The sequence below is a fragment of the Nothobranchius furzeri genome, chromosome 3 (assembly GCF_043380555.1).
Source record: "Nothobranchius furzeri strain GRZ-AD chromosome 3, NfurGRZ-RIMD1, whole genome shotgun sequence".
Classification (NCBI taxonomy): Eukaryota; Metazoa; Chordata; class Actinopteri; order Cyprinodontiformes; family Nothobranchiidae; genus Nothobranchius; species Nothobranchius furzeri.
In genome coordinates, this window is record NC_091743.1 from 4,775,557 (window position 1) to 4,796,020 (window position 20,464).

The following is a 20,464-nucleotide window of genomic DNA, read 5'->3' on the forward strand; positions in this document are numbered from 1 at the left end:
AAAATGAAATAATTATTTTAATGTTTTGAGCAGCAACTCTGTTTATTTTTTGTCAAAAACTACAACAAAGTACTTTGGACCACTGAGCAACAGTCCAGTGCTGCTTCTCTGTAGCCCAGGTCAGGCGCTTCTGCCGCTGTTTCTGGTTCAAAAGTGGCTTGACCTGGAGAATGTGGCACCTGTAGCCCATTTCCTGCACACGCCTGTACACGGTGGCTCTGGATGTTTCTACTCCAGACTCAGTCCACTGCTTCCGCAGGTCCCTCAAGGTCTGGAATCGGTCCTTCTCCACAATCTTCCTCAGGGTCCGGTCACCTCTTCTCTTTGTGTAGCATTTTCTGCCACACTTTTTCCTTCCCACAGACTTCCCACTGAGATGCCTTGATACAGCACTCTGGGAACAGCCTATTTGTTCAGAAATTTCTTTCTGTGTCTTACCCTCTTGCTTGAGGGTGTTAATGATGGCCTTCTGGACAGCAGTCAGGTCGGCAGTCTTACCCATGATTGCGGTTTTGAGTAATGAACCAGGCTGGGAGTTTTAAAAGCCTCAGGAATCTTTAAAGGTGTTTAGAGTTAAAGGAGACATAACATGAAAAACCCACTTTTTTATCCATTAACACAGTGTGTTTCACATTTTAAGTGTCTAAGTGAGCAGAAAGGCTTATATTATTCACTGGAGTTGCTATTTAGATATTTAATAATTAAGTTTTGGGCATATTTGTCCACCCGTTCAGTTTTTCAAATTATCTATTACATCAGTAACTTATTTCGTCAGGATAACTACCAAATATGGTAATGGCCCTCGGCTAAACACAGAGCCAATCCGCCATTTTTTCTTCTCGCTAAGATTTTTTGTAGTCCTATTGGAAAAATGCAGAATGTCTGGTTATTTTAGCCACACACAGCTCAAAACTGTTCCTCGTTTAAGGAAGGGTGGTGTGGCAGTATTTAAACCCAGGAGCTGATGACACTACTGCTAAAAAAAACACAGAAGAAAAAGTAGTGTGTGTGTGTGTGTGTGTGTGTGTGTGTGTGTGTGTGTGTGTGTGTGTGTGTGTGTGTGTGTGTGTGTGTGTGTGTGCGCGCGCGCGTGGTTCGTTCGTTCGTTCGTGTCTCCAGGCTAGTAAGTACTGAGGGCTTCATCTATCTAAAAGGAGTCATTGCCATCTGAATGTGGCAGCACCGGGACACAGCAGCAGAGCGGTAAGCTTCATATCACTCTAAAATGTCGACAAACTTTACTTTAGATTTACGGGCATTAGCAGCACTAAAGCGTTAGCATCCGGCTTGCTATCGCTAGCACAGTATGCTAGCAAAGTTAGCACCCAGATTAATGTGGATTTGGCTGATTTTCGTGGAATAAAACGTGATTTATGATCAACGCCTTCTTTTACACCAGATGATAACCTCCCACTGATTGTAACAGCAGAGAGCCTGTGTGTTATTCTACGTGAGTGTGATGTAATCTTAGCATCCAGTAAATAAAGTCCCATATCAGCTAAAATGCAGCGTGACAAAGTCATTAAAGTGCGTCAACACAGTGGATTTAATAGAGTTTTAAAGAACAATCTCTGAGTGAAGTGAGGTTAGTTTTTTGTCTCACTGCAGATATAAAAACTAACTCTGCATCAGTCAGACGCAGCAAAGCTCACCGTCTGTATGAGCGTGAGCGTCGGAAAGCTGATAAAATCGGCTGTAAAATAATTAAAACAAAAGTAGAAATGTTCCTTTGCTTTTTAGTCCACATCCAGAAGGCTGGAGCCGTGTTTCACTGACAGGCTGTCAGCCTAACGCCCTGATGAGCTCAGCTGGGACAAACTGGTCTGATGTTTAGGTAAGTGAAGATCTGCTTCTCCAAGTCCTTGAGATGCTAGTAAAAAATAATTTAGCCAGCTTGCTAATGTTACTTTTCTTCTCCTCTAAGGAACACAGAACGTTCAGATGTTGGAGCTTCACGTCACCTACTGAGGAAGGAGACCCACCAGTAAAGAGACGGTCTGGACCAGACCAAAGTGAGTGATGACACACCTCAGCCACCCTCATCATTAAGAACACCTCGCCCCCTGAATCACTCCGTCTGATGACAGCAGAGTGATTTATTTGATGTTTTACTTGTTTAGTCTGTTTAGAAATTATTGAATTACATTATTTTCTGTAATCGACCATCTGATCTGGATGTGTGCAGAATAACTTTCCCCAAATTCAGCAGCAGCTGGCCTACAAAAACAGCTGCAGCATGTAGTAAGTCTGTCTGCACTGCTCTCTAATGAGCTTCCTTTCATAAGGAGTCATTTGTATAATTTTAGTGTCACTATTTTATTACATTTGTAAGAAAATATGAAGTCACTGCAGCAAAGTGAACTTGTGAACAAACACAAACGTGACTATAAACATGAAAGCTAAAGAAACAACTTTCCTAAAGCTGCTTGTAGACAAAATATGTCATTAAAGTTATTGTCTATCATTGCAGAATATGGCGATGACATCATGGAACTGGTCTTTGGAAAAGTTTTCCCTGAACCAACTCCGTTTCTAGATGAGGTAGAGAAGATCTGCATCTCACCAACCCTCTGGTCTCAGTATTCAGACAACGGAGGTCTCCCACTGTTGTCCAGGACCAGTTTGAAGCCCACATACTGCCCCTCCCTCATCATCAGGAAACATCAATCCGTATCCTGAGGACAACAGAAGACGGCAGGAGGACAGGAACTCTGAGACCTAGATACCACCAGCACCGAGACACAAAGCACCTGTGTGCACAACGCCTGTTTAACTACTAAAGCCTGTTTATTATATTGTTCTACGTATTTGCTGTGAGGTTAATACTTAGAAAATTTGTATTTTAATGTAAACAATAAAAAAAATCACTGATTGTATGTTTTCTTTTAGATGTAATGGTCCAAACTCAGCCTTGTAGACATTTATTGCATCCTGTAGGTAAATACACAGAACAGGCTCAGATCCAGGATGACCCAGCATGCTCTTCTTCCATTCTGGCTGTTAGGGATTGTATCAATAACTCAATGCCTACTGATGTTTTCACCTAACGGTATTTATTTAGAATGCAGGTAAGATTTAACTATATTTGTTAGCAAAGCAGACTGATCTTGGGAATTTCACTGCAGCACTGATGTCCACCTCTCTGTACACATTAGAGAGAATTACCACTTTACAGCTAAACACATTTAATAAAGATATAGGCTACACATTGCAGACAATAAAAACAAAGTTCTAAGCATTAGAATTATAATGATCACATTAAAGAACATTTGGAGAAATGTTCTTTATTTTTGACTAGAATCTCAAATCTTTAAATTAAAATGTAACTGCTTTTTATCAATTTTCAGCCATTAAGACACCCAATATAAAATAAGACTACTTATAAAATTATTTATAATTATATGTATGTATATATATATAGATAGAGATCTTAATAAAATATATTCTTTTAATGATGTTTTAATGAGCTGTATCATTATTTAAAACATTTTTATAGAAATAAATAAGCAAGCAGCATTCCTTGTGTGTGTATGTACAGTCTATGGCCGTGACGGATGAGTGTGTGTGTGTGTGCGCGCGCGCACGTGCCTGCTCGCTTGTCCCTCCGTCGGCCGTGACGGGTGTGTGTGAGTGACTACAGACAAATGCATGAGAGAGTTAGCAGCCTTGAAACAGCTTGATGAACTACTCTCCCCACATGTTTTAAAAATGCTAATATGCTATGCTAAATCTGCTATGCTAAATAATGATTTCTCTATAGAACTACAAAGTCCGACTGGGGGAGGAGAGTACAGGTCTGCACTATGGAGGGGGGCGGAGTTTACAGCTCCTCCTCCAGTTTAAAGAGACAGTACCCAAAAACGGCTCGTTCTCAAGACTCTCCTCCGAACAGGGGTAGATGAGGGTCTGTAGAGCAACAATAACGAGGAAATCAGACCAAAGAACTGCAGTTCCACTTTATTTAGACCCCAACTGAATGATTTAGATGTAAAAAGGAATAACTTCAAAGCATGTTATGTCTCCTTTAATTAGTTGATTCAGATTATCCTTTTCATGATAAGCTAATTTTTTAGATAGGAATTTTGGGTTTTTTTAGGAGCTGTATGCCAAAATCATCAATATTAGAAACTGTAAAAGGCTTGAACTACTTCAGTTGTGTGTAATAAATCTAATATATATGAAAGTCTAATGTTTATATGTACATTACAGACAATAATGAACTTCATCACAATATGCTAATTTTTTGAGAAGGACCTGTAGATATGCCCATAATAAAAAAACATAGGTTAAAGCAGCTTTTCAGAGTTTTCATTGAATATTTGCACTGACTTTCCACAACAAAATTATAGTTATATTTAACCAGATAAGTCAATTGAGAACCACGATGGGAAGGATTGACCTTCTGACCGAGGTTTGATTGGCAGATTGAGTAAAGGATGACCTGTTGCGGTGGAAACCCAATTTTTGACCTTTATTTAGCCAGGCAAAACATATTAAGAACAGACTTCTTATTTACAACCTGGCAACAGGTCAATTCTTGACTTAACTTCAGAAAGTCCTAGTAATAAACTTCTTCTTTGTTCATAAGGCACAGAGCAGTGATTAGTTGTTTAACTTCAGCTGACATGTTTCTGTCAAACATCCGCCTTTGTCAGAGCCTCCAGCTGTTCCGTTGATGACGATGTCGCCGTCTAATGCCCGCATCCTTCATGCTGATAACACAGTCCCATGCGGCGGCTCTGACGAAGGCGGAAGTTCTGCAGAAACATGTCAGCCGAAGGTAAACAACTAATTACTTATCCGGGTCCGGGTCGCGGGGGCAGCATCCCAACTAGGGAGCTCCAGACCGTCCTCTCCCCGGCCTTCTCCGCCAGCTCCTCCGGCAGGACCTCAAGGCATTCCCGGACCAGATTGGAGATGTAACCTCTCAAACGTGTCCTGGGTCGACCCGGGGGCCTCCTGCCGGCAGGACATGCCCAAAACACCTCCCCAGGGAGGCGTCCAGGAGGCATCCTGACCAGATGCCCAAACCACCTCAACTGGCTCCTTTCGATCCGGAGGAGCAGTGGTTCTACTCCGAGTCCCTCCCGAATATCCGAGCTCCTCAACTTATCTCTAAGGCTGAGCCCGGCCACCCTACGGAGGAAACTCATTTTGGCCGCTTGTATCCGCGATCTCGTTCTTTCGGTCATTACCCAAAGCTCATGACCATAGGTAAGGATTGGGACGTAGATCGACCAGTAAATCGAGAGCCTGGCTTTCTGGCTCAGCTCCCTCTTCACCACGACAGATCGGCTCAGCGTCCGCATCACTGCAGATGCTGAACCAATCCGCCTGTCGATCTCCCGATCCCTCCTACCCTCACTTGTGAACAAGACCCCGAGATACTTAAACTCCTCCACTTGAGGTAGGACCTCTCTCCCGACCCAGAGTTGGCAAGCCACCCTTTTCCGGTCAAGAACCATGGTCTCAGATTTTGAGGTGCTGATCCTCATCCCAGCCGCTTCACACTCGGCCGTGAACCTACCCAGCAAGAGCTGAAGTTCAGAGCTGGATGAAGCTAGGAGCACCACATCATCCGCAAAAAGCAGAGACGAGATTCTCCTGCCACCAAACTCGATACACTCCACACCACGGCTGCACCTAGAAATTCTGTCCATAAAGGTAATGAACGGAACCAGTGACAAAGGGCAACCCTGGCGGAGTCCAACCCTCACCGAGAACAGGTCCGACTTATTACCGGCTATGCGGACCAAACTCACGCTCCTCTGGTAAAGGGACTGAATGGCCCTTAACAGAAAGCCACCCACCCCATACTCCTGGAGCGTCCCCCACAGGGTGCCCCTGGGGACACGGTCATAAGCCTTCTCCAAATCCACAAAACACATGTGGATTGGTTGGGCAAACTCCCATGCCCCCTCCATCACCCTTGCAAGGATATAGAGCTGGTCCACACTTCCACGGCCAGGACGAAAACCACATTGCTCCTCCTCAATCTGAGATTCAACTATCGATCGGACCCTCCTCTCCAGTACCTTGGAGTAGACCTTTCCAGGGAGGCTGAGGAGTGTGATCCCCCTATAGTTGGAACACACCCTCAGGTCACCCTTCTTAAAGATGGGGACCACCACCCCGGTCTGCCACTCCACAGGAACTGCCCCCGATAACCACGCAATGTTGCAGAGACGTGTCAACCATGACAGCCCTACAACATCCATAGCCTTGAGATACCCAGGGCGAACCTCATCCGCCCCCGGGAACTCCGCCGCTGTTTAGTTGTTTGACTACCTCAGCAACTTCTGCCCCCGAGATTGGACGGTCCATCCCCAGGTCTTCCGGCTCTGGTTCCTCCTCGGAATAGGTGAGATTGAGGAGCTCCTCAAAGTATTCCTTCCACCGTCCGACTATAGCCTCAGTTGACGTCAGCAGCTCCCCATCCCCACTGTAAACAGTGTGAGCGAGTTGATGCCTTCCTCTCCTGAGGCGCCGGACAGTTTGCCAAAACCTCTTTGGAGCTGATCGATAGTCTTTCTCCATGGTCTCACCAAACTCCTCCCACGCCCACGATTTTGCCTCGGCAACTGCCACTGCTGCACCCCGCTTGGCTATCCGAAACATGTCAGCTGCCTCCGGAGACCCACAGACCAGCCATGCCCTGTAGGCCTCCTTCTTCAGCCTGACGGCTCCCCGAACCTCTGGTATACACCAACAGCTACAAGGGTTGCCACCATGACTGGCACTGGCCACCTTGCGACCACAGCTAGCAACAGCCACCTCAACAATCACAGAGTGGAACAAGGCCCACTCGGAGTCAATGTTTCCCACTGCTCTCGGGACGCGGTCAAAAGTCTGCCGGAGGTGGGAGTTGAAGACCTTCTTAACAGGTTTTTCTGCCAGGCGTTCCCAGCAGACCTTCACTATACGTTTGGGTCTGCCAGGTCTACGCGGCATCTTCCCCTGCCATCAGATCCAACTCACCACCAGGTGGTGATCAGTTGACAGCTCCGCTCCTCTCTTCACTCGGGTGTCCAAAACAAACGGCCGCAGGTCAGATGATACAACTACAAAGTCTATCATCGACCTGCGACCTAGGCTGCCCTGGTACCAAGTGTACCGATGGGCATCCTCATGTTCGAACATGGTGTTCATTATGGCCAAACTGCGACTTGCACAGAAGTCCAAAAACGAAACACCACTCGAGTTCAGATCAGGCGGGCCATTCCTCCCAATCACACCCCTCCAGGTCAAGCTGTCATTGTCCACGTGAGCATTGAAGTCCCCCAGCAGGACAATGGAGTCCCCTGATGGAGTACTATCTAGCACTCGTCCCAGGGACTCCGAAAAGGGTGGGTACTCTGAACTGATATTTGGCCCATAAGCACAAACAACAGGCAGGACCCGTTCCTCGACCCGAAAGCGCAGGGAAGCTACCCTCTCGTCCCCCGGGTTAAACCCCAACACACAGGCAGAGAGTCTTGGGGCTAACAAAAAGCCAAACCCAGCCCTCCGCTTCTCACCCGGAGCAACTCCAGCAAAGGAGAGTGTCCAACCCCTCTCAAGGACTTGGGTTCCAGAGCCAATGCTATGTGTCGAGGTGAGTCCGACTATATCTAGCCGGTACCGCTCAACCTCTGCCACAAGCTCCTGCTCCTTCCCCGCCAGCGAGGTGACGTTCCATGTCCCAAAAACCAGTTTTCTTGTCCAGGGATCGGACCGCCAAGGCTCCCGCCTTGGTCTGCCACCCGATCCACATTGCACCGGACCCTTCATGTTCCTCCTGCGGGTGGTGGGTCCACAGTTGGATGAGCCCATGTATCCGGTTCGGGCTGGGCCTGGCCGGGCCCCATGGGCGAAAGCCCGGCCACCAGGCGCTCGCTCACGGGCCCCAACCCCAGGCCTGGCTCCAGGGTGGGACCCCGGTAACCCTCCGGGCCGGGTACTCCGACTCTTTGACTTTACCTCCATGAAAGATCCTGTGATCACTAATAACATGTCATTTAAAACATATCCACCCTCTTTTGCAAGTTTTTTTCCTGTTAATTTCAACTTTCTTATACAACACATGTAGAGAAGATGTGCTTGATAAGGTTTGGTTTGTGTAATCTAAAACAACAGCCGCAGCAGCTCGTCTGTGTCAGAATCCTCTCTGGGCTTTAGCATGAACCTGCCTAATTACTGGGTAAGCTGTTCTTGACTAACGCTTAAACCCTGTTACGAACTTTAAGCTCCCAACCGCTGACAGTTGAATCAACAGTGGTCGTACACGCTGTAGCAACTACCGCAGTGTGTTTTTGCCTAGCTATCTCTACTTCTTCTTCGATGGTAAGGCAGGGTGGATGCCCAAAGGCACCCACACCAACTCCACAGCCCAACCAGGTCACTGTCTGCCATAGAGCCTATTGACCACAGAAAATGCAGCAGCGCCCCCACCATGCGCCACTCCCCCATTTTGCACAGATGGTATTGAAACTTTAAGCACTCTTGATGTGTGATGTTGGAGCCTATACGATTTCTATTTTTCAGTTTTCATTAGGGGAACCCCGCATATATCCGTATCCGTTTATATTGGTATCAGAAATAAAGAGTTAGACAATATCATAAGATAGTAAAAAAGCCTACATCGAGCATCCCTAGTTATAAGCCTGCACATTTATTATTTATTATTATTTAATATGCACAAGTGGGGCTGAGAGAAACATTTTATTTTAACTCATATAGTGCATTGTTGTCAGAGCTAAATAAATGCTGAGGCTTTTATAGCAGAAACTGTTCCTCTTCAGTTCTTTGATGCACTCCACCAGCTGTTTAATCAATTTCCCTCTGGGATTAATAAAGAATTTTGAATTGAATTGAATTGTTCTGACAGTGACCCTCCAACTGCCATGCATGCCTGCAAAGTTCACCTCATAATGTCTCAACTGTAGCTCCGATGTCAAACTTAAGCAAACATTTTCACATTTCATCTGGAGATGTGCTGTGGGAGTAAATATTCAGGTTTGTGTCATATTTATAATTTCATCCTGTTCCTCATCAGGTGGGGGTTGTGCATTAACTAAAGGTATGGCGGAGGAGCTTTCGTATCTCAGGAAGGAACCTGCCTCTCCACATTTTCAAAAAAATGTGCATGAGAGAGAAAGCCCAGTTATCCTTGTGCATGCTCTGTTTACAAGTAGCTGCAGCTGCTGGCCCTGCAGCTAACTTAGTCCACAGTCCCCAGGAATGGCCAGATGATCTAACACAGAGAAACTATTGGATCTCTGCATTGCTGCAGTTTATCATCTCAGCTGATTCTGTTAACAAAAGCAAAGCGTACTCCCTGTTGTTACTTTCATTTTCAACATACAGTGGGGCAAAAAAGTATTTAGTCAGCAACCGATTGTGCAAGTTCTCCCACTTAAAATGACGACAGAGGTAAATAATTTACATCATAGGTACACTTCAACTGTGAGAGACAGAATGTGAAAAAAAATCCATGAATTCACATGGCAGGATTTTTAAAGAATTTATTTGTAAATCAGGGTGGAAAATACGTATTTGGTCACTTCAAACAAGGAAAATCTCTGGCTCTCACAGACCTGTAACGTCTTCTTTAACAAGCTTTTCTGTCCTCCACTTGTTACCTGTATTAAAGGCACCTGTTTGAACTCAGTATCTGTATAAAAGACACCTGTCCACAGCCTCAAACAGTCAGACTCCAAACTCCACTATGGCCAAGACCAAAGAGCTTTCGAAGGACACCAGGAAAAGAATTGTAAACCTGCACCAGACTGGGAAGAGTGAATCTACAATAGGCAAGCAGCTTGGTGTGAAAAAATCAACTGTGGGAGCAATTATCAGAAAATGGAAGACATACAAGACCACTGATAATCTCCCTCGATCTGGGGCTCCAAGCAAGATCTCATCCCGTGGGGTCAAAATGATCATGAGAACGGTGAGCAAGAATCCCAGAACCACTCGGGGGGACCTGGTGAATGACCTGCAGAGAGCTGGGACCACAGTAACAAAGGTCACCATCAGTAACACACTACAACGGCAGGGACTCAAATCCTGCAGTGCCAGACGTGTTCCGCTGCTGAAGCCAGTGCATGTCCAGGCCCGTCTGAAGTTTGCCAGAGAGCACATGGATGATACAGCAGAGGATTGGGAGAATGTCATGTGGTCAGATGAAACCAAAGTAGAACTTTTTGGTATAAACTCAACTCGTTGTGTTTGGAGGAAGAAGAATACTGAGTTGCATCCCAAGAACACCATACCTACTGTGAAGCATGGGGGTGGGAACATCATGCTTTGGGACTGTTTTTCTGCTAAGGGGACAGGACGACTGATCCGTGTTGAGGACAGAATGAATGGGGTCATGTATCGTGAGATTCTGAGCCAAAACCTCCTTCCATCAGTGAGAGCTTTGAAGATGAAACGTGGCTGGGTCTTCCAACATGACAATGATCCCAAACACACCGCCCGGACAACAAAGGAGTGGCTCTGTAAGAAGCATTTGAAAGTCCTGGAGTGGCCGAGCCAGTCTCCAGACCTCAACCCCATAGAAAATCTGTGGAGGGAGTTGAAAGTCCGTGTTGCTCGACGACAGCCCCAAAACATCACTGCTCTCGAGAAGATCTGCATGGAGGAATGGGTCAAAATACCAGCTACTGTGTGTGCAAACCTGGTAAAGACCTATAGTAATCGTTTGAACTCTGTTATTGCCAACAAAGGTTATGTTACAACGTACTGAGTTGAATTTTTGTTATTGAACAAATACTTAATTTTCCACCCTGATTTACAGATACATTCTTTAAAAATCCTGCCATGTGAATTCATGGATTTTTTTTTCACATTCTGTCTCTCACAGTTGAAGTGTACCTATGTTGTAAATTACTGACCTCTGTCATCATTTTAAGTGGAAGAACTTGCACAATCGGTGGCTGACTAAATACTTTTTTGCCCCACTGTAGTTGCCGACCGGAGCTTGGCAGTAACTCCCCACGTGATCATGACACTTCCCTCAGTTGCGCCAAGGCGTGATATGCGTTGTCCGGCGTTGTGGCAATATCACTACCAAGTGTGGCGGTACAAATGCAGCACCAACACCACAACACATTCACAAGACACACCGTGGTGGCAGTATTATGCTGATTTTCCAGCATGGGGTGTCTTATAAAAAGGGCTTTTTAAGTAAGATCTCAATGAAGCTGGCCTTACTCTGTAACGTAGGAAAACTGGCCACAGAACTGCTGCTGGATGACATTTTGCAGGCTGGGATTCTTCTGTTTGGACAGAGTATCCTCCAACAGAGACAGGAAAAGCTTAGAAAACTCCTGGGCATCCTGGAAATGAAGAAGTCTCATGTCAGAGCTCTGCTGTGAAAGCACACATGCACTATTCCTCCCACAGACACTGATGCTCTCACCCAGCATCTACTGGATCATCCTAAAACTGATCAGTTCCATGCAAACATGCTTTGACAACAAAACAATTTACTGAGTGGACCGTTACTGAAGGTTTCTAAATAAAATAACATTTTTACAGTAAAAACCGAAATCATAGCTAAACCAGATTGTTTTAGGTATTATTGGTATGATGCATCATTACAGTTTAATTCAACTTAGTTTATTTATATATGTTTATTGTAACGGAATGAAATGACAGTGTTTTTTTCCCTGCTCTGCACAAGACTAGTCTGCATGAGATATGGTCTCATGCATTCCTTCTAACCTGCTTATTTTCAGCTCAACAGAAGAATGAAGAATGAACTCTTTTAATCAAAGAAAAGAGTTATTGGCTTGAAAATTACTGATGGACCCTGAAAAGGGTAAGTAGTATAGGGTTAGGTAGGCATGTGCCAAAGGATGATAATTATTTTTTGTGAAAGATTTTCTACTGCTATGAATGCAGTTATTTTTTCAAAAAAATCCTCGCATATTAATGCTTTATGACAAAGGCTGTTCACAGTGAACATGAATGTGAGTTTCCCTACTGTGTTGTGTGGAAAAATAATTATTTTGAAAATAGTTTGTACAAAACGGGGGTTGAAAACTAGCAAGCTGACTGTGTTGTAGCCAGTGAGTGACTGATGGATGGGGAATAAGTACAGTATATGTCAAAGGATAACTTTTTGTGTGAAAGAGTGTTTATTTACTGTTGTTAATGAATGCAGTTCTTTTTTCAAAAAGTCTTGCATGTTCATGCTTTACTACCTATTAAAGGTAAACCCTTCCATGCAATGACATTTCCTAGTTATTTATATTATTTCGCACCAACACTATCCATCTGCTCCTGGTATGGCCCTTCTGTCAAATTTTTGAACCCATTGCGGCCCACAAGTCAAAAAGTTTGCCCATCCCTGTTCTAGGGTGTCTGCTCTGTCTTCTCAAACCCCTAGTGAGTCCTGGCAGATGGCTGCTCATAAGCCACTTCCACATCTGGGTCAGTATGGTCAGTGCCGGGTCGCGTCAGTTTGGGCTCCTACGGGTGTTTTTTTCTTTATGTATGGTTTCCAGGGACTTCTCAGGTATGTGGAATTCTTCAAGAACGTGGGTGGCATAAAAGACACGAAGAAAAGTTTGGGAGTTAATTTGCTCCCTGTTCTCTCCCTGATGCAGCAGCAGAGGACACAGTGTGGGTCACACACACACACCTTCAGGTGATCTGAGCTCCAGCTCTGACGAAGAGAAGATCCTAGAGTGCTGCATTGCTCCAGTTTATCCTCTCAACTGGTACTGGTAACAATAAATTAGGGCTGCACAATATATCGCAAATATATCGTTATCGCGATATCAGCATGTGCAATATGCATATCGCAAAGAACAGATAAACATCGCAATAAATGGTCAGCTCAAATGTTTGCTACACATAATGCACTCTGTCAATCAAACGGAAGCATGATGCTTTTTTAACAAATCAAATAGAGCTCTTCACCCATTTGGCCAATTGAGTGGGTTCTCATAGGTTAGAAGCCTGTTGGAGGTTTCTTCCTATAAGGGAGTTTTCCTCTCCACTGTCGCTGCATGCTTGCTTAGTATGAGGATTGCTGTAAAGACTCTGACACTAGTCAGTGGCTCGATGCAACCTGCTGGGTTCCTTATGGAGGAAACTTTTAAGTGTCTAGTTGTGAATTGATGCTATATAAACAATCTAAGTCGAACTGAAACTGAATTTCAAACTCCAGTCATGAATCACAATGGTACAGTACTGAGTCTGCTCTCTCTGAACCTTGAGGCTGCAGGCAAAACCACTACCATCAGATGAAACATGCTGAGTGTCATTATCCTGATGACACAAACACCTGCTTTACCACTACAGAACTTCCTTCTCATTCAAGCTATCAAGCATAAAAAGCATCAGTGATAGACGAAGTATAGAAACGGTCTGCAGGAGTAGATTTGGTTGGTTTGCGTTAGATTTACCTGCTGTTGTCCTGTGTCCAGACCTAGGGCTTTGACCAGTCCTGAAGGATCGATGTACTTTCTATTGCTATTCTGAAGAAGAGCAAAAAGGTACTGCAGATGTTCACAGATGGACTGGGGCTCATAGTCTGTGAGAGACAAATATGTTCTTTTGAGAGAAGGACAAAATGCAGTGATAAAAAGCTTCAGAGTAAACACATTTTGTACTTGATCTGCTCTACTAGTTAACATTACAATGTTTCACAGTTAGAAGCAAAGTTAAGTGAATACGTTTAGGAGAAAATTATCTCTGAATGTTCCTCTAAGACAGGGCTATTCAACTCCGGGCCTGGAGGGCCTGTAACCACCACGTTTTAGTTGTAACCTGCTTCAACACACCGGATTTCAGTCAGCAGGTGATCAACAGGCTTCTGCAAGACCTGATGAGCTGCTGCAGGTGATTCAACCACTGAATTCAGTGTGGAGCAGAGTTAGCCTGTGGGTCTGCTGGATGTGAGAAGTGATGGTTCTGGCGATGGTTGTTCGGTTTGGGGTGGATTCGTGGGTTGTCCGGGTGGTCGGCCGATGGCCTGTTCAGACCCGGTAAGATGGCGGCCCGGCTTCGCTTCAGTTCAGCCTCCTCTGGGACAGAGGATGAGGAGGAAGGTGGCAAGTAGGGCTGAAGCGGCTGCTAAGACGGATCGTTAGTGATGGGACAAATGAAGCGAGGCGTCAAGGCTTGTATCGAACAGGAAGGGGGCGTGTCCACAAAGCCCCGCTTTGAGGCTTGTTTAATTTTGTGTAAAACCACGTGACTGATAACACATGAAAGCTCGGTTTGCCTGAGCAATGTGACTGGTTCGTTTCGTGTCACGTTCAAAAGAAAGCTGCACAACCTCACGGTGGGCTGTGTTAATTTGGTCTGTGTGGCAGAGTTCATCCACAATGTCAGCATCACACCTGTCAAGTGTCCCATTTTGGGCCTGAAACTGTTTTAAAAATCATAAACTACTCCAGGGTTTCCTCCAGTGGCTCTATAAGCCTGGCGGCTCGCCAGGCTTTGCTTGCCCACCCGCCAGGCTAAGCGTCATGCCCCGCCCCCCTCCCTGACCCGACCGTATCCGCTGACACGAACGGCGCAGCAAAACTAGAGCCCTCCATCAGCTGATACTGGTGAGAAACAGCAGCGGAACGTGTGCAACCACCCCCCCCCGCTCTCACAGAGGAGCACTGCGGGACGGAATGCGCAACACCCCCCCCCCCCCCCCCCCCCCGCCAAAGCCGCCAGGCTTAACCCACTGTTGTAATTGTGGTGGGAGTATCAAGCAGCTTTTAGGGCTTGTGCGTCATATAGGACTGCGGTGGAGGTGGGGCAGTTTCAGGCTGAGCATAAGGTGTCTGCTGATGAGGCGGTGCGTCATGTGGGGGTACGGGCTGGTGCATCTAGACCTTGTACTCTGTCTCTGTCAACTGGAGGTGGGGGTGAGGGAGTGGGTGTGGTGGTTGTGAGGGGTAAGAGGATGTTCTTGAGGTTTCTGGTTGAGGCCTTGTGGAGGGTGAAGCATGTGCTGTCCAACAAGTACAATGTGGCTAGCGAAGTGACTGCGGATGCGGGGACCCTTTTGATGTGTCCCTGACGCGTCCAGCCTGCCTAGATTAAAGAAGAATCTAGTGTGCTGGACCAGAGAAACCACAAAACGTGTTGAATACCGGCCCTTGAGGCCTGGAACTGAATAGCACTTCTCTGAGATCATGATGCCCTTCACCAGTGGTGTCCAACACTCGTCCTGGAGAGCAGCGCGGTTTCGTTGTCTTCGACATGCCTGATTCAGTGGCTGAATTACAGGTTCTAACTCTGCTGAAACCTGTTAATCACTGTAAATCACATGTGGCAGAACTGGACACCACTGCTTTACACAAACTGTCAACTGACATTGACTTATTTTTACCTGCTTTATATTTAATACTTGGTCAGATAATTAACTTGTTAAATTTACTTTGGTTATATGTTTGATTGTGAAACTGAGCAGTGTACAAAATTAAGATTGAATAGTTGGTTTAATTCAGAGTTCAAAAACTAAGTCTCTCTCTCTCTCTCTCTCTCTCTCTCTCTCTCTCTCTCTCTCTCTCTCTCTCTCTCTCTCTCCTCTCTCCCTCTCTCTCTCTCTCTCTCTCTCTCTCTCTCTCTCTCTCTCTCTCTCTCTATATATATATATATATATATATATATATATATATATACCATAAATCCTCTAATACAGGCCCGGGCATGTATTTGACTCAAGCTCACCAAGCTCCAGGCCTTTATTGGAAGGAGGACCAGAATTAGAGGCAGGCCTCTATTTCTATTTGAGCAAAATGAGCTAATGGTTCGCTGGAGTTTTTGACAATTAAAATTGCGCCCACATTTTCAAAGTTAAACACATTTCTTTTAACAACGGTAGTTTCTGCTTCAGCCCTCTCCCCCCTCCCCCTGCGCAGCGGCAGCAAACTCACTGATGTGCCTGCAGCCTCTCAGAGTTCCTGCTGCTCTAAACATTAAAATAATTATTTCATTTTCTGTTCCTCACCTCTGATTACCGTCCATGGTGTATGTTTGTTGCAACCACCAGGTACAAAAACTAACGTGTTTTTATTTGACTATTTTTCTGTCCTGCCTGTTTATTATCTTCCTGCATCTCCTCTCAATCCTAAAGAAAAACTGCTACCTGGGTTCATTTATATTCACCTTATGAGTTACCTTTGAACTGCAGTTCTAAAAGATCTACCGACCGCAAAAACAGCGGAGTGCTCGCTGCTTGCCGGCCGCATCAGTGATCGGTGCGTCACCGGAGGACAAGGTGATGTGCCCCGCTCCACAGTGAAATGCATCAGGTGCAAATAAAAAACAGAAAACATAAAAGGAAATGAACCGATATGAACAATCGCGTGTTAAATTAGTTTTTGAGGTGGCGACACCTAATTTGATAATGTTACTGTGGCCGTGCTCAGGACGCAGATCTACCGTCCGCAAAAACAGCGGAGTGCTCGCTGCTTGGCGGCCGCATCAGTGATCGGTTCGTCACCGGAGGACAAGGTGATGCGCCCCGCTCCACAGCAGCGAAACACATCAGGCGCAAATAAAAGACAGAAAACATTAAAGGAAATGAACCGACATGAACGATCGCGTGTCAGTACCGACGCTCTGGCACAGCGTGTTGCCCCCCCCCCCCCCCCCCCCCCCCGATGCGCAGGAGCTTGTCACCTGCTGACAGCAGGCTGCTGTCTTTTCCGAGGGCTGCATCTTGCCGGTCATTATCACGTGACAGCGACTAGTCGATGACAGGCATAAAAAGTCACTATAGTGAAGTCGACTAGTCACTAGTTCATACAACCCCTACTGCTCCCCAGTGTTCTGCAGCATAATCAGCACGTTCTCTTTGAACTTGATATCAAATTTTCGCCTCCTCTTCGTCTCCGCATGGTTAAAGTTACCCTCGCGGTCTATCACTGGCAAATCAAAAGTGAGACGATGACACAACCGCCCCCCGTACTTGCTTGTTACCACATTCCACCCGGCCACAATAAGAGACCGGCCATTATTCACCTCCGCCGACTCCGACACCGGCCAAAATATGAGACCCAGCCGTTAATTGAATACAGGCCTGTATTAGAGGATTTACGGTATATATATATATATATAGATATATATATATCTATCTATATATATATATATATATATATATATATATATATATGGATAGATATATATATATATACATATATAGTACAACTAAAGCTACTAAAATTAAAATGACTAGTGTAACGTGGAATTTGCCTTTGGTTCTCTCTGAAAATCCACGTATCTGAGGTGGATGCTGTTAATTCTTGGGGTTAAAACCTGGAAAAAGTCACAACAAAGGTCACACCCAGATACAGTTGTAGTTATACCAGATTGAATGTTGTGTTCCTCTGCTCGGGAATTGTGGAACTGGTAAAGGCTTCTTCGAAGCTCCAAGTTATGGAACCATACTTGCAGGAATGTGTTGACGTAGCATGTTGCTCCAAGGTTGGTCAGACCAACAAAGGTGTTCTATAAAGACACACAGACAGACAGGGAGAATTAAGGTATCAGCTCTAGTCTAGATGATAGAACAATGGTGGTATTAACACCTAAGAAACACTAGCTGAGTGAGCAGATAGTAGAAAGAAGTACCTTGTCCCGCCGTTCTGAATTTGGATCATCAATATTATGGAAAACGTTTTCATCTATCTCCCCAAGCCATGCCTGTTCACCAATTCCAACAAGACAGTTGGGATTCCCTCTGCAATTCCTCCTAGGGGAAAATGAGTCCTGGTCATCATAGCCACTTTAAACAAGGCTTCTGTTTCAAAAGGATGTGGTACTGAAGCACCACGGTGCTAAACAACAGCACAGCACTGCAGCACATAAACGTGGCACTTCTAACTTTTTTTACTGTTTATGAGGCTGCCAGTAAGCATTAGGCAGTGCTGTCAGCACCACAACTGAAAACCGAGGCTAGTGTCTTTGCAGCGTTATAAGAGGCTGGTCACTGAAATGGTCAATAATGTGTTTTTGCTGGCAGCGAAGCGCAACGATCGTGTTAAAAATGTTAAAGTACCTGCAGGCTCCTCTCTTGCAGGCCGGGAGGTTGATGCGGTATGCTAGCTCTATGTGTTCTTGCTTGATTTCTTCTGGTTTTACCGATTCCACCCAACGCCAAGCCGCTTTCTCCAGTTGTACGCGAGGTGCCATTATCCCACGATGCAAACTTTACTATAGTCACAAATAATAAACAATGGCAAGAAAGCAAATGACTACAGCAGTCCGAGCTGTTCCCAAACAATGCTAGCATAGCCAACTAGCCAAAGCTAAATGAGCACATACGACCGTTAATAGCCACTCTTCACTGGGATGCTAAGCTAAAAACTGGCTTCGTATGACTCTTATTGAATTGAGAATTAAAACAGGCACCACTTGCCGCAACACATTCAACACAACAATTTTGCGTTCTGCGATCTTTTCTTCGTGGAAAGTAGTAAACTGCTCGAAATCGCTAATATTTAGCTAGCTACACCGGTTAAGCTAACGTGTCATTTAGCCTAATTTAGCCAAGGGCTTACTTTGTTTACGTAAACTGACGCACACCTAACACATTTATTGTGCTGAAGACAAATGGAATCGGACCTATTATGTGTGTAACTTCATCAATATGATCTTAGAAGTCCACATTTTATTTGCAGCTTATTTGAGATTTAGCGCCCTTACGTCAAGTTATAAATAAATAAACTCTCGGTTCTAAATCAACACGACGTGAACGAGTGACGCAGGACACGTTCTGCAGCGGAAGCCCTCGCCCCCTACGCTCTGAAGCTCCTTTTATTTATTTATTTATTTATTCATTCATTCATTTCGTCAGCACTTTTTTATTTTATTATTATTTTTTATTCATTTAGACATTTGAATAACAAACATACATGGCATTGTAGAATATAGAAAGGGTATAAACATTCCACATCTTGTAATAACAAGTTGAACAAGTTATGTATACTTAAACAAAAAGGTATACTTTAGGAGAAAACAGATTAACAAAATAACTGGATAAAAATTTGAAATAAAAATAAATAAATAAATAAAATGCTCAAGGTACAAATAAACAAGTAAAACAAGTGAAATTATACATTCGGCACAGCTCTAGTGTTTTACACGCTTTGGAGTTAGTACTGTTATTAAGATTCTTCAGATAATTGGAAAACAGGGCTTTAAAAGCAAATATGTTTGGACGCTGTTGAGAGAATTTTGTACAATGTATGTGAAATTTGGCAAAAATGATCAGAAGATTAATAATATTTTTTTTTCCTGAAATAATTTTATCGGTATGTGAGAGGCCAAATAGAATATGGTGAAACTTCAATTTACAAGAGGGATCAATTTTGGTGTTTATAAAATTATTTAGATCAATTCAAAATACATGTGTATAAGTGCATTCCCAAAATAAATGACATATTGTTTCCTCTGCATTGCTGCAAAAAGTACAAAGAGTATCAATATTTTTCTTACGTTTAACCAGATATGTCTTTACCGGATAACATCTGTGGATCAACTTAAAAGAAACCTCTCTTATCTTATTAGTTATAATAAATTTTCTTGGTAGAATCCAAGTGTTTTTCCAGTCTATATCATTGTAAATATTGTTCCAGTAAAATACAGCTGCATGTTTGGAAACAATATCTCTTTGAATGATTTGTCTAATACATTGATTTGTGGCTTTATCCCTCAATAAAGGACATATGTTACCGATGAATATGCTACCGGGATTTAGTTCTGGAATAATACAATTTCTACCCTTAGGAGCATACACACACTCTGAAGCTCCTACCAGCAATTGACCCTTTGCACGTGACGTCACGCCACTCATGTGACCTCCCCCTTCACCATGATGGACGGCAAAAAGATTGTTTACACCCGTTGAAACTGCAGTAAAGCTAGTCAAAACAAGCTAGTTTGTAGCCTTTTATCGCTTTTATTTAGTTGATTTGATAGTAAAATGGTTTTAGCTTGCTGTGTTGTTGGCTGCACTAACAGACAAGGATGTAAACTCAACTAGTTTTGATTTTTTTAATAACTTTGATGGAGACCGAGGACAGAGATGAACTGCCCGTCAAGTGGACTAGCAGCGAACATGTTTTTACCGGGTAAGATTAACGTTCATTTATTTCACGAGGAAGACAAGGACAGGGATAAATGTAATGTGCTTATACTAGTTATTGATAATCAAGGCCGGATTATCATTGCACCCACAGCCACAAGGGGGCCCACCAAGCAGCAGTCTTTTTTGTGTGTGCAGCAGTCTTAAAGAGCAAGTAACGTCAGTTAACTTTTTTTTGCTGATGAACTGTATAAATGAGTGTCCAATAGTGTTTTAAATGTGTGTATTCATTATTTTAGCATTTTGGTGCCTTTTCTTTAAAAATTCTGCCTAAATACTATAGCGCCACCGTCAGCTTTAAACATAGAGTTTGAGTCATTTTGAATACACTTTAGCCAATGACTAAAGAGAAAGATACTACGTAAACCAGTAGAG

At 44.3% G+C, this 20,464-nt stretch overlaps 1 protein-coding gene across 8 annotated transcripts in view; it reads right to left on the reverse strand.

Moving 5' to 3' along the window:
• The window catches only part of usp48 (ubiquitin specific peptidase 48), a 157,396-nt gene extending 138,509 nt beyond the window's left edge, over window positions 1-18,887 (reverse strand). For 5 of the 8 annotated variants that reach the window (XR_011520075.1, XR_011520080.1, XR_011520079.1 and 2 more), the window contains exons 1-5: window positions 18,002-18,887; window positions 17,575-17,695; window positions 17,310-17,451; window positions 13,401-13,528; window positions 11,197-11,321 (exon numbers count right to left, since the gene is read on the reverse strand). Coding sequence is in view for 2 of the 8 variants with exons in the window: in XM_070549126.1 (XP_070405227.1) it covers window positions 11,197-11,321; window positions 13,401-13,528; window positions 17,310-17,451; window positions 17,575-17,695; window positions 18,002-18,135 (650 nt within the window). In the remaining 6 variants the exon portion in view is untranslated. The remainder of the gene's footprint in view (window positions 1-11,196; window positions 11,322-13,400; window positions 13,529-17,309; window positions 17,452-17,574; window positions 17,696-18,001) is intronic. The other 3 variants (XR_011520076.1, XR_011520077.1, XM_070549125.1) reach the window with 3 other exon arrangements.
• Between the last annotated feature and the right edge of the window lie 1,577 nt (window positions 18,888-20,464).